The sequence below is a fragment of the Lutra lutra genome, chromosome 12 (genome assembly GCF_902655055.1).
Source record: "Lutra lutra chromosome 12, mLutLut1.2, whole genome shotgun sequence".
NCBI lineage: Eukaryota > Metazoa > Chordata > Mammalia > Carnivora > Mustelidae > Lutra > Lutra lutra.
In genome coordinates, this window is record NC_062289.1 from 3,924,169 (window position 1) to 3,938,516 (window position 14,348).

Here is a 14,348-nt window from a genome sequence, read left to right on the forward strand (position 1 = left end):
GCACGAACATACACACACGCGGGCCAAGCTCACACCGCTCTAACCAGCTCACTTTTCTGCTTGCGTTCTCATCGTCACACGCCTCGTGCAGAGGTCTTCACTGTCAGTCCCGAACCACAGTCCGTGACACACAGGGCCGGCGGTGTGGTAGCCAGCGGGACGGGACGGCTTCTGCTCTCTAGGGCGCACACCAGGTGCCCCCTGAGCAGAAGGCGCTCTGGGGCGCTCATCTGATGATGCACCGTCTCGGACTAGCGTCGTCTAGCGGGAGCGCAAGTCTGCAGGCCCAGTGCTCGAGCGACACTTGCTAGGTCTTCAGCAGCTCCTCACGTTCTGAAGGGGCAGGTACGTGAGAAAGCGTCACAGCTTTAAAGGCCCCAAGGTTCAGGTCTGTTCTTCTCTCCCCCCTGGAGCCCAGAGCAAGGGCTCTTTCACTCTTTATGTGGCTCTGATGTGATTCTTGCGCCTCATGAAGAGGTAACATGATGGAAAATCAAATCACAGACAGTGCTGAGGACCCATCAGTAGGCGGTAGAGCAAGGCCGGCATCCCGGTCTCAGAACGAGACTCAGAAGAGGAACTGCCCGCGTGCAAGGTCAACAGCACAGCCACTACGAGAACTCGTAGGTCCCCTGAACGTGCCCAGGAGGAACACGTCTGAACACGCTTGGGGTCTGTCATGTTTATAACCCACCAGTTCCTCAGTCAACATGACAGGAACAGGTAGGCTCGAAGGCCACCGTATTAAAACTTACACATAGGAATCAGGTACTTAACGTATTTTTAATGGTGCATGTCCTTAATTTGGATGTCACTTCAGATGTTATGTATATACACACCTGTGACCCATGGAATCCTAACAAATCTCCGCCAGGCAGGGCACTCCCTAGAGCGCAGGGCTCTGTTACTCACTGGGGCATGGCCGTTGCGTGGCATAGAGCAGGGCCTAACAAACACTGCTTTAAGGAAGAGGGTGAGAACCTCCCTTTGCCCTAATGTTCATTAGAGAGTAACGGGGGAGGGACAATGTTCAAACTCCTTTCCAGTAAGCAGAGCGGAGCCATGGGTCAGCATGCCCGGGTGGTATTCCTCATCACGGTCTGGGCGAGCACTTCTCCGTGGGTCTCTGTGCTGCTGCCCATCTGATGCCTCTGTTCTACATCATCTCTTCAAGGATGTTCCAAAAGCTGACAGCCTGGGGAGACAGACACCGTGTCTTTTTCTGGAGCAAAGGGCAGATTTACTGACTGTCCAATAGGACAGAAACAAGCATCCCTTTAGGGAAAGAGACCAGCCAGCTCAGTGCTCGTAATACAAGATCTGGGCTCCTTAGGGCTGGACTCTTCTCCTGAGGTGGCGCTCACCATGCCCCGCTGCGCATGGGGGCCACGGGGCCTCTCTGTGTCACCTGCGGGACTTGGGATTTATGGAGCAGAACAAACAGCGATCTGTGGTTACTGCTTCCGCTATAGGTAATGACACCCTTTGCTTCTGACCCAGGGATCATGCGTCTTCTGCTGGCATCCACGGGCTTGCTTGTCCGTAAGATCTCAGATCTTCGTTGTTTTTGACAGTCACCTGAACTCCTTAAATCTCAGAATCTCACCTGTAAAATGGGGTTCATGAGAGTGATTGTCTTGAAGAGTGAGGCAGTCCATGCAAAATGCTTAGCTGTGTCCCACAAAGTAGGGGCTCAGGGGATGTTAGGCCTTATTATTCTTTATTTTCAGTAAGATGCATCCTAGCACAGAGGTCACAGCTACTGAAACCGGTGTGTGTATGACCAGTACACGCGGATATGCAGAATAATCTTGGCTGACTAAAATATCTGAAGTATGCTTTATATTTAACAAAATTACCTTTAATGTAAACCAACATGAAGTCCTGCAATCAGGAGCCCCCCCCCCCAAAAAAAAAAGCTTCCAGCCAGGGAGAAAGGTGTTTGTGGGTTGTAGCTGCGTGTGAAGTCGACGGCAGGCACGGCCATCACAGCACAAGCACTGGCTCAGAAAGGGAAGGGGCAGCATGAGGGCGCACGGGTCACACACGCCCAGGGTGCCACGGGCGATCGGTGCTCTGCAGTTTCAGAACTACACTGCCAGACAGGCGTGAATACAGAGCAGAGAAACAAAGACTCTCGGGGACTCAAAAGCTCATAAAGAACGGGTGAGGCCTTCCAGTATTACAGGACTGTCTTTACAGGAAAGGAGGAGGGCTCCAATCTCCGTGGCACTAGAAGGCAAGACTGGGTTCCGGGGGAGTCAGCCTGGCCCCAACACTGGTTCAGAAATGAGCACAACACCTGAGTAATGAGCCCCTGGGGAACGGGTAGGCGGCCGCTTCTGGGGAATCCTGCAAAGAGAACTCAAACCCAGGCCTCTGTTATCCTTGCTAATCACTGAGACTCAGATTCTAGATCTGCTGAAGCTAGGAGCGGATCCGAACATTCACAGATAGTCCGGGTGACGGACACGTTTTCAGGAAGCTGATCGGCACAGTCTGCCAGGACATGCTCCGGGCGGAGCCCTGGGATTCCTTCTAGCTCTTGGTGGTAGGCCTCTCTGGATTCTGGGGGAAACTCCTTCCGCTTCTAGAATGCTGTTCCCGTCCACACTCTGGGTAACACAGGACACGGCCAGTCTTCAGGAGGGCAGGGACCAGGAATGGCCTCCACGGTGGGAACAGACTGTGGTGCAGGTCGGCCTGGGCCCTGTGTCATGATCCATTAGGCAGTGCGGTGTTGGCATCGGTGAGGGGGTGGGGAGGTGAAGTACAGAACCACATACTACAAGCCGAATATTTGTGTCCCCCCCTAAATTCACAGGAGGAAATCCCAATCTCCAAAGGGATGAGTGATGGTATTAGGAGGTCGGGCCTTTGCAAGGTGATTAGGCTGGGAAGGCGGGGCCCTCCTGAATGGGATCTGTGCCCTTCTAAAAGGGCACGGAGTTAGCTCCCTCTGCTCACCCTGTGAGGACACAGCGAGACATCAGCAGTCTGTAACCTCACCATGCCAGCCCCCAGACTTCGGACTCGCAGCCAAACGAACTGTGAGCAATACCTTTCTGTTGTTTATAGCCACCAATACGGAATCTCCAGGACTTCGTTAGACCAGCCTGAAAAGTCCAAGACAATGAACCACAAAGCAGGTCCTCGAAATTCTGAAGCAAGACCATGCCACCCAGGGTAGATAGCACACGCCTCTAAGATCCAGCCCGTGGCAATGACAGAGACAGTCTGATCAACTGAGCACAGGCCACCAGACCTCCCATGAGGAGTCAGACTCCGAAACACCTGCCATGTGGCCATAGCGGCTCCCTGGGAGGAGGGTTCCCCTGGGCTCACGGAGTCCTGACGCTGGAAGGGGCTGGCAGTAGTCCACTGTCACATGGAAACACAGCTTTTGGAGCAAACCTCGGCAGGGGCAGAAAGCCCAAGGAAGTCGCATGATGAAAGGGCTGCGACTCTGTCCTGACCAGTCGCACCAGGCGACAGACAATTCGTCAGTAGGTCAAACCGCTCCCAAACATGTCCCAGAGAGTCCGAGGGTCACCTTCCACCCCGTTTTCACATTGTTATGTACGGAATCGCACAGCGAGAAATCCTCTCCCAAACCACAGATCTGAGCGTTGAAAGATGCTGAGTCATCATGAGAGATGGCAGATTGTCGGCTACTGGGGCCTCACCGTGGAGGCCATTCCTGGTCCCTGCCCTCCTGAAGACCGCCAAGATCGGAAGGCCAAGCAGAGCAGGTGGAAAGCCTGCCATAGAGTTTGAAACTACTGAAGACGCAGTTTCCTGGTAAATTCTCACTTACCCAGTAACACTATTCTCTAGGTGTCCAGGGAGCCTAAGGCTTTAGTTCTACTTACTGTATTTAAATTTGGGGGATGTGCCATCTAGGAACTTGGGATTTCAGGTCATTTTCTTAATTATTATATATTCAGCAAACACTGAAGCTAAATTCTTTGTATTTAATGCTTTACATCAGCAAGGCAAATAAGAATTATGGCTTAGCTTTTAAGAAATTAATTAGTTGAAGATACTGGCATATTAGAGAACTATGACAAATAAAATATAAAGTAGCCAGATAACACACATTCAGATAGCCATGCCTTCAAAGAGAGAAGGACTCACTTGGCCTGGGGTAGTAGTCAGGCAAATACTCACAGAAGATCAAGGTCTGGAAGGATAAGTAGGAATCTGTTAGGCAGTGAAAGCAAATGGAGACAACCCCCCACCATTCCACGCATGTTCTAAACCCAGCAAGTGTGTGGCGTGGCTGCACAGTCTTAGTGTGGGGGCAAGAGAGAGAAGCAGGGGGAAAGGCAGGGCTCCTCCACTCCTGAGAGGCTCAGTGTTCTGAACTTGGACATCTGTCGTGATGGGAGACCAATGAGGACGTTTAAGCAAGGAAATAACACGGTGGAGGAGACTTGGAAAAGGATCTGTGGCATAGACGCGGAGAAGGGAAGTGCAAGTTGTAATACCGTTGCTTTCCAAAGAGTGGTCAGACCCCGTCCACCTTTGCGGAGGGAAGACAGGGAAGGAGTGCTGCTGTGGCAGGCATCATAGACTTGCGTGGCTGGAGCTCTTGGTCTCAAGTGAAGGTGCAAAGGTCCAAGGCATTCGTATGAACTAGCTCACTGGCTTCTTTCTGGAGGCTTCAGTCTCTGAGCTCATTCCTGAGTTCCTCCTGCTTCCTTTTTTCCTCTCTGGGCAGCACGGTCTGGAGGACTAATCTGAGGTCAGTGGAAATGTTCTTCAATCCAGCAGGTACTTCCTGAAACCCCAGCATTTTGCTGAGGCGCCATGGCAGGGGAGCACAGGCCATTCACGGTGACAAGGGCAACAGTTTCCACTGTTATTTCAAGAAAAATCAATCAAAAAGGTATTTGAACATTTTGTCCCAATAGCAGCAGAAGACCTTGAGACCCCAAGTTCTGCTCTGTGAGCGGGGACAGCAGCTCCTGGTGACACGTCCACCCAGAGGACCTGTCGCAGTGAAGCAGCTTCCTATAGGGGCTCTGACGGCTCTAGCACTGGAATGTGTTCCTGCGCCCGGTCACGCACTGTGCAGCTTACCCTGCAGTGTACCACGTTTAATGATGGGGAGCAGAAGAGACACCGAGAGTAAACTGTCCAGGGAGAAACTGTGATGACAGGAATTCTACAAATTTACCTCAAATTGACTTTCAGAAGGTACTCAGCTTGTACTCATTTGATCAAGATTATTTATTTGCAAATAAGTGCTTACAAAAGTGCTCTCTTACCCTGTCATTTCAAAGAAAACACTTCAAACATAATTATAAAAATGTATGAAAATAATCTAGTTGACTTTTTGAAGGCACAAAGTGTCAAGGATTCCAGCATCAGCTCATTGAGAGCAGCTCTTGGTTTAGAAGTCAAGCTGAGAACTGGATTCCTATGGGAGACCAGGAAGAGGCGTCCGGTCGATTCTTAGCAGCAGCTCGCTACGGGCCGGGGGGAGGCTGGGCTGGGCTGGAGATGGCATGGCTGGCTGTGACCCGGATACAGGCGGGCATCCCTGGTGACCACAGGGTGAAATCAGCCAGGCAGAGAAGGGAGCAAAGTTCTGAGCCCCAGGGGACACTGGCGGCCGAAGCAGAGGCAGAGCCTGGCAGGACGACTAGATAGTCAAAACCTGCGGTCTTGGACAGCAAGAAAGAAGGGGCTGATGGGGAGTGTGTGAAGAGCCAAAAAGTAACGTCCTAAACCCGGAACGAGGTGGTCTCTGCAAGCTCGTGTGTTACCAGGGCACCTCGAAGTGTACCCTTCTGAGTACGAGATCGCTAAGAGGAAGAAGGGCGGGGATGCACAGGGCACAGGGACAGGAGGCATGGACCTCACAGCCCCATAGACAAACTAGGGCATGCGTCGGCCTGGGTCCCCTTCCCACCAGAGTACATGATGCTGGCAACTTCCCCTTGGAGCACGTGGCTCATGTGTCATGAATACCAACACACGGCATTTTTATACAAAGATCAGGATACAACACGGTCTGATTACAGCTTGATTCATAGAAAACAAAAAAAAGAAGGTGTGTGAAACTTGGGAATAACATTCACCGAAATATGGAAATTCCTGTTTACCTTTGCCTCTGCTCACTATTAAAATTGCTTGGTATTTTTCTGAACAAAAATGTCCCACTCTTTCTTGGAGTCGCAAGACAATCAGCATGACAGTACTGAATTAATTCCTCATTTGCTGGCTGAAAGAAACTCAAAGCTGAATTGCCAAAGGGCAAAACAGAGCGAGTGACACCATACGTCTCCGCTTTTATATATGTCCGTTTGATTACTGCGCTTGTATGTCTGTATTATCCTGGCGATCTAACAGTTGCTGTCGTACCTCATTTACAGGGTGCCGAGGTATCTATTAGCAGGAACTATGCTTTGAAAAGTATTATTAAATATCTGGAATTCTTAATAGAAATTCCAGGAAGTCCAGTGGATAAATCACACAGAACGAAGGCAGAAAGACCCCCTAGGAAATGCCCCGTGATGAGACCGTGCCTTGAGGAGCTGCATCAGGAGCTCAGCTGGCTGGTGCCCGTGCCGGAGCTGCCCAGGGCTCGCGATGGAAACCCTCCCAGGCTCCCAAGTCCAGCCTCCGAGAATGGGCCTCGCTGGTGTTTCCTGGGTGTTGAGGCATTTCCGCTGTCCAGACCTCCGTGTGCTGGTTACTCCCAGCGGCTAGAACGAACAGATCAGCTTCGCATACACACCTGCCTTTCCCCACACAAGAGGAAAAGAACCAACCAGCCCTGCACATCACAGCTTAGCCAGCCCGCCTCACCCTCACTGAGCTTCCTTTTTTCTCAAAATGTCCTTTCATTATTCAACTTTTGGTTTGATTGTCCTACTTCTGAAATTCATTTTTACGTACAATGTTAAATATTCTAATGGATATACCCAAAAGTAGTCTGGATTTCAGATACAGCCTTATTAAATAAAAAAGGCCTCCTTCCTTTCCAACCTACAAAGAAACTACCAGGAACGTGACATTTCTTTGGCCCATAGTTAGCTTGGACACTTTGAAAGACGGGGGTTAAGAAACGCTAGGGAAGCAAACCACCAAATCCTGATCTGAGATTCTTTAGCTCAAAGCTTAGCACAGAAAATGCGTATGTCTTTTCTTAAAATCAGTTGTAAATTCAGCACCATGAACAGAAAATATCAAGGAAGAGAGGCAATCAGCACATAGACTCCTTCCACCACCGTTCAAAGGGGCTCAGCCCAGGTGGGCGCTATCTGTTCTGCACGCCACGGATTCCGAGGCAGCAGCCGTCAGAGGTCCGCTGCACGGAGGGTGATGCTTTGGCGGGGGGGCTGGCTCACTTTCTAACTGTTGGCTCGTGCTAAGTATCAGGACTGCTAAAGCCTGTCCCTGGGACTCCCGTGTCCAAGACAGACGGAGATGGAGCAGGATGGCTGCTCGGTTCCCCACTGCGTGGGGAGGGCTCAGGGCTCTCCAAACACGGTTTATAAGACCCAGCGGGGGTTGGATGTCGCTCAGCTTCTGCTCACTGGAGAATTCTCCGAATCCGTGATCCTCCGAGGGCTGAGCCACCTGATCCCAGCCATGGCTTAGTCTATGGGAAACGCCACTAGTCACTGGGCTCAGATTGTTGTCTCTCCAGAATGAGACAGTATGGTCGGGCCTTTCCTGTTTAGCCTCGAATGAACATTCTCTTCGGTACTTAGCATACCTCTCCTTCCACAATACAGTAGCCCGCTGTGCCATTTAGATTTGGAAATTAATGGGCTGATTGTAGTATTTTTATAGCTCAACTGGATTAACAGTTACCATAGTGGGCCCAGTGTGATTACAAGTAAGAATGACTTCTGACCGTTGGAATGGAAATTCAGGAACATTAGAAGAAGCCCTGTTTACACTGTCTGGCTCATCACATGCAAATACTATGCATTAAGACAGGAAATACCCATTCATGAAGGTAATGAGAACCGACATCAACATAATAAAATCACACGTTTATAGATTCTGAGACTTAGACATAAAGCCGTAGATTTGCTCCTTCTGCTTAAAAGCATATTCACCCCTCCCCCATTCACAACTGATCCGCAATCCAAAAACAAAGCCCTTTGGTCCGTTAGCACGAAACCTTATAAAATGACTCAACATCGGACCTTAAAGCTTCCATTCTGCAAGAGATCAGGGTGAGGGGCGGCGAGTACGAGAGCAGAAAGAAAATAGCAACAGAGAAGGCGGCGGGCAATGGGTGCCCCCAGACTCGGCTTTCAGAGCACAGCCACGTGAATGGCACCGCGAACAAAGGACGCGATGACAAAATTGGTGCTTCTGTCATAGAAGGCTGGCACAGATGGGCCTGGCATGCTTCATGACTCCTTTTCATGAAACTTCAGCCATACTGCTACCGTTCGCAGGCAAATGGTCTACGTGAAGGAGGCCAATGACTTGCTGACCGCTTTCCCAAATGCCCCAACTTAGGCTCGGAGAAGGAATTTAACATGTCTCAGATCAGCTGAGTGCTTCTCATCTTATGTAAACACCGGGAACTGAATGGTTCAGGTATGAACATGCATTTTAACTAAAATGAGTTAACTTCTACTTTCCAGCTGGACATAAAGTTCTAATACAAAACTTTTTGTTGAGATGATCACAGCTGCATGGTGTACACACACACATACACACACACACACACACACACTCTTATTTCCCAATCAAGCTGAAAAAAAAAAAAGTCATTCCCTGTTCAGTCACATATTGCTGACAACACACTCTTTGACTTTACAATAAAATCCTGGAAGAAAGTCTTTGCTCTAATGGAATTTGCTCCAGTGTGTTTAGACTGAGCACTGAGAGTGGCTGTGGGCAGTGTAAGAACCCACAAGAACATGGATAGAAAAATACAGTTTCAGTCTTGGCCCCAAACATTACCTACATGGTGATCTCTAACAGAAAATAAAAAACCTTAAATACCACACAAAATAGTAAGTGTTAGTTCTTCTTCTTCTTTTTTTTCCCAAGTAAACTAAATGTCATTTGGTTTTAGTCACATCTGGCATACTGATGTAATTCCTTCACAATAAAATACAATTAATATATTTATTTCACACCTCCTATCTCAACACCTAACAATGAAAATCTTGCTGTCACTCACAGTTGTCCAGCTTTAGGAAAGGGCCTTAAACATGATAGCAGTGAGGGGCTGTTACAGGTTTAGGTCCACTTCCTGCTGGGAAGGATGACCTAGGGCTGCTCTCAGTAACAGAGGAGTAGGAAACAGCACAAGAAACCAGTGTGAACAGGATCTGTGAACAGTATGGAATCTTCTAGTGACTTCTCGAAGTCAAAGCCAGAGCCATTGAGGAATCTAAGTTCTAAAGGTCTATCTCCTTATGAAAACAAAACAAACTCCTTTCAAGGAAGATGTAGGTAAACAAGTTGAATTTGTGCTTTTGTTCAAAGGGCAAGACATTTTGCCCCCAAATGCTAGTATGCGTTCCTAGAACCAGATCTAGTACCAGTGCTGCAAATTATGAAACCTTTAAGGAAAGGCTCTAAAGATTCACAGAGAGGCCAAGCGCTCTTCTCCGCTCTCATGCGCTTCCAGAAAGGTTTTTATATTTTGGTCCCATGGATCAATTCTCTTTCGCTGACTGTATTTGCATATTTCTCAGAACTTTGTACAGAAGCGTACACTGCTATATACTCCAAAGATTAAAGACAATCAGAATAATTCACAACTGCTCAGCACCTCTAAGTGTCCGAAGTAAACCTAGCAGTTTAGCAATTTTAAAAATTGTGTCACTGATTATTAAATCAGCTGGCTTCCCTGCACGTCCTTCTAGATATTGATACCTGTCAGTCCCCTATACTTAGCTGGAGGTTGGACTCCAACATTAAGACATAGGGCACTTTACTCGGCAAGTGAAGCATTTTAAGCCAGAGCTTAGGTAAAGCCACAGCAGTCACTCATTAAATCTGAGCAGTACAGAATGTTATCGCTGCCCTGGAGGGGAGCCCCATCTCTGGCCGCCTGCAGAGGAGACCACCATACTTGATGCCAGAAACCACATTTTAACAGAGGGAGGTGACTCACAGGCACCAACCAGAACGCGTCCACACGGATGTGACAGACAAGACTCCAGGCCACGTGAACAGGGGAACAAGAGAAGGAGGGAGAAGAAAAGTAAGGAGGCTGGCTTGGCAAATCTAGACGCGGGCAAACCTAGAAGAAAACAGTGTCCAAAGTACCTGGGAGGCTTCCAAGTAGAGGAGGGGACAACACACCAGCCGGGTAGCTCTAGTCCACCAGAGATATGTTTTAACTCATTAGGAGGAAGAGTTTTCTAAAAGTTAGAGCAATTCATACAAGCATACATACCCCAAAAAACGGTCGACATTGTCAGTCACTAGGAAAATGCAAATGCAAGCCAGGACGAGGCAGGACTACACAGTCATTAGAATGACTAAAATAAAGACCAATGATGCCCATTGCTGGCGAGGACATGGAGCAATGGGACCTCCGATGCGTGACCGCTGGGGGTGCAAACTAGCACAGCTATGACGGGAAATAGTCTGGCGATTTCTGAATATCTGACCTCACAATCCCATGCCTAAGGAAATGGAAACGTGTCTGCAGAAAATCTGTCCCCGAATGTTTACAGCAGCTATTTTCATAGTCACACTGGAACCCACCCAAATGCCCATCCACAGAAGAACAGATAAACACATGTGGCATACCCGCATGGCGGACCACCACTCAGGAACAAGGGGGAATAAGGACCTATGGGTGCGAGAGTAGGAATGAATCTCAAAGCATGACGCCACATGAAATGAAGGCCACACAATATACAATTCCATTAAACACGACTTTCTAGAAAGGACCACTCCTGAAGAACAACCAAGAACTGGGGGTCAGAAATGTTCTAGAACTTGATGGTGGTGATGGTTAGCTGACTGTACACACTTGTCAAAACTCACCCAACTGCAAACCTAAGGAGGATTATATTTACTGTATGTAAATTAAACTTCAACTTAATAGTTACTACACTACATAGAAACACCACGTTCCTTCACATGAGAAGTTCTTGAGCACGTCTAGGTGACTTTCTGTTACAAGTGCTGTGAGACATGTTCCTGCCTTCAAAGGCCAAGTGGATCATTCTCCTCCGAAGGGGTCTCGGGATTCTACGGTTACATGGTACTACGACCTTCTGTTCTTCATGTCTAGTTATTTGGAGTCACTCAATGACTTCTCTTTAACACCTGGAAACAAGTCTGCTCCATCTAATGTCGTATTTATTTTCTAGAGAATGTAAATCCTGGGCTTCGTACGATCTTCTAAAGTCTGATAAGGACAGAGATCTTCAGGCTGGATTATCATTCACTTCTATGTTTTATTTTTTCAACAACGCAGACACGAGCAAGGCTAAATCAAAGGGCAATATCAGAGAAGCCAAGTCACTATAAACCAGACGCCTGAAGAAAGGAGATGCACGTTGTCTCAAGCTGAAGATGGGCCTCTGTCAGGCCAGGGTTCGTGTTCTGTCTGCAGGAGATTCCGGCAGGTTCTCCCCCCGATCTAGGCTCACATTCGTGCAAGCATGTTACGCTCTATTTGATCAGCGAGACGCCATCTCTTCAATGCATGCGACTTCATACAAAAATGGGGGTGCAAAGGCCCACCCGATGGCTGTCACTGTGGTCAATTAACATTGCTTTTTAGTTTCTATTTATCCTTTGGTTATACTAGAGCTGAATATTGGCTTTCCGCTTGGCACATCCCCCCACTTTTGTGTGCTCCCATACACGCCAAAGGTGGGAGACCTCCAGCATCCCCACTAGGCTGTGATGATATGCGAATGAAGTCAAGCTATTGGTGGTATAGACAGGTCCTGTGGGTGAGGTCTATAGTTCAGGAGACAGTGATCCTGCAGTGGTGGCCACGGGTGCCTTCTTCGAGAGTCAGAGTTCTGACCATCGCTTGCACACCCGGTGAGGTTTTTATCTGCCAACAATGCCACCTCTTCCTCAATGATGTGGCTTGCGGTCCAACTTCCACCTCAGGTAGCTCCAGACTGAAAGGAAAGTCTGGCCACAGCTAGTGACAAGCGCCCAGACAGCTCACCGAGCCTTTCTAAAACTGTTTCCTTGTCTCTAGACCGTGGCCACGGCACCTGGCAGGGTGCATTTTAAGCATTAGGAAGAGTGTGTGAGGCGCCCGGAGGCACACGCTTGGCCTGCGGTCGTGCTTAATGCTGGGTGAGCAGCCCTGGCTCCTGATTCCCTGCGGAAGCACCTGCTCCTGGAGCACTTACCGCCTCTGTGACAAAAACCCCTACAGCTGGAGCGTGACCCGGTATGAGCCACGGCGGGGCGGCACTGCGTGGTGCTTCGCTTTTCCCCACGTGCTAGGTTGTGGCAGCTTTCAAAGCTGCTCTTCACACACCAGAACGAGGTTTACGAGTCTGTGTGTGAGCAGAAGCATCAAGGCTGACCCAACCGATGGTGACTGATCACAGCAGCCTCGGCACAGGGGAGTTTCAGGAGTGCGCGGCACGGGGGCGGAGTGGGCGGCCGCCGGCTCTGCGTCCGGGAGGCAAAGAGGGTCCGTCTGCAGACGGCTGCGCACACGCTCCCGGCTACAGGCTATGAATGCGCTTCTAATACTCAACAGTTCGGTTACCACGCGGTTGAAACCAAGTACAGTCAACTCTTGACCCCCGCGACGGAGAGAAGATACATACGTGTAGTCAGAACAGATGACGAGATGTGAAGGGTGTAAAGATATAGAAAGATACAAATCCAACTGATAAGATGGGAAAGAAGATAGTTTTTAGTCTCTTCACCCCATTTTGGATAAAGATCAACACCCATCATCTTCTTTCTCAACATAGTAAACACGGGACTCAATCACAGCCACTCAATATTAACAAGGATTTTTTTTTTTTTAATGTGATTGTTACCCAGAAATACACAGTACCCAGCATCCAGCACCCTACACCCACGGGCTCTGCACAAGGCAAGGTGCGCAGAGCCTCAGGCTTTCTCAAGGCCTCTGCCAGCTGGGAAGGGCACGACTGGTCTCACTGGGCTGTTCAGCCCTGCTCAAGTGAGCTCCCTGGGGGGCGGTCAAACACTGTGGAATTGGGGGAGAAGTCACTGGGCAACAGCGGGAACCCATCTCTACGAAGTTGAAGGTCAAGCCTTCCGGCTGAAGTGGCCACGGAGAGCAGGCCAGCTCGATGGCAGCGAATGTGACAGAGCCGTCCCTGTGCCTCTCAACACGTCAGGCCGGCCAAATCTAATTGTATACAACTCATTTACCATGGCTGCAAAACAATAGATCCAGCTTATGAGAAAACAGAGATTTCACCAAAAAATTTCCCTGGGGAAATGTATGAAATTGAGCCTTTTCCTTATGACTACAATTTTGAAACTGTAACCTGCATCAACTCAAATTACCATCACATGCCTGAAATCAATTTGTTGAGAAAGACTCTCTCCATAATGGATGACAGAAAACAAAAACAAAAACAGAAACACAACACAAGCCCGAGAGCCAGCAGCCAGCCAGCAGGCCTGGCACCTCTGTTTGGAAATTGGTTAAGAGATAACGTGCAAAACTCAAAACTTTCCAGTATTCATAAGATATTAAAAAAAAAAACCATTTAAAACAAATGATTTGACAGCTGCAAATGCAGGATAACACCTAGTTGAATTATAGAAACAGTGTGGATAATTACTTTTTGCCAACGTTGGGGCTCTGTGGACCAAGGTCCTGTCTGAACCTCCCTGCAGCAGCAAATATGCAATAACACATATCTGTTGTCACACGGCCCTAAGTCTCTTTATCATCCGCACATCAGCGAGAATGACGAGAGGCGTCCCATGATTCCAGCAGTCTTCTTTGAAGGATCCACACGTTAATTACTGCACTAATTACGGTTTTTGAATAACTAACCGGAGTAAGCAGCCTATGGGAGGTACGGGCATAAACCTAAGACTGAGAAAACACTAGTCACTGAGTCATCAGTGTAGACTGACACACGGAACAGGTTTAAAAGAAGTAGAGGCAGAGGATTTGTAAAAGACAAGCATCTTCAATAATTAGGGCTCCGTAAAGCAAAAAGAAATGCTATTTCTTAATGGCAAGTGCATTTAAACTGTTATCTGAAGATCTGAAGGTAAGCCTGCTTAATTCACTGCTTCTTCTTTTGTTATTAGGAAAACATAATTGTTCCAAATAATTAGCACTAGAGTACATCACAAGCTGACAACAAAATTATAGAAATCTTCATATTCGGATCCCTCTAGCTGGCTATTAGGAACAGTTT

At 48.5% G+C, this 14,348-nt stretch overlaps 1 protein-coding gene across 6 annotated transcripts in view; it reads right to left on the reverse strand.

Moving 5' to 3' along the window:
• Window positions 1–14,348, reverse strand: part of ZNF407 (zinc finger protein 407) — a 427,984-nt gene that overhangs the window by 14,466 nt on the left and 399,170 nt on the right. Inside the window, exon 9 of one of the 6 annotated variants that reach the window (XM_047696581.1) lies at window positions 1,425–1,606. The exons of the other annotated variants lie outside the window; for them this stretch is intronic. Coding sequence (XP_047552537.1) covers window positions 1,575–1,606 — 32 coding nt within the window. The 3' untranslated portion in view covers window positions 1,425–1,574. Of the gene's footprint in view, window positions 1–1,424; window positions 1,607–14,348 lie in introns of those variants that run through there. 6 annotated transcript variants of the gene reach the window in all.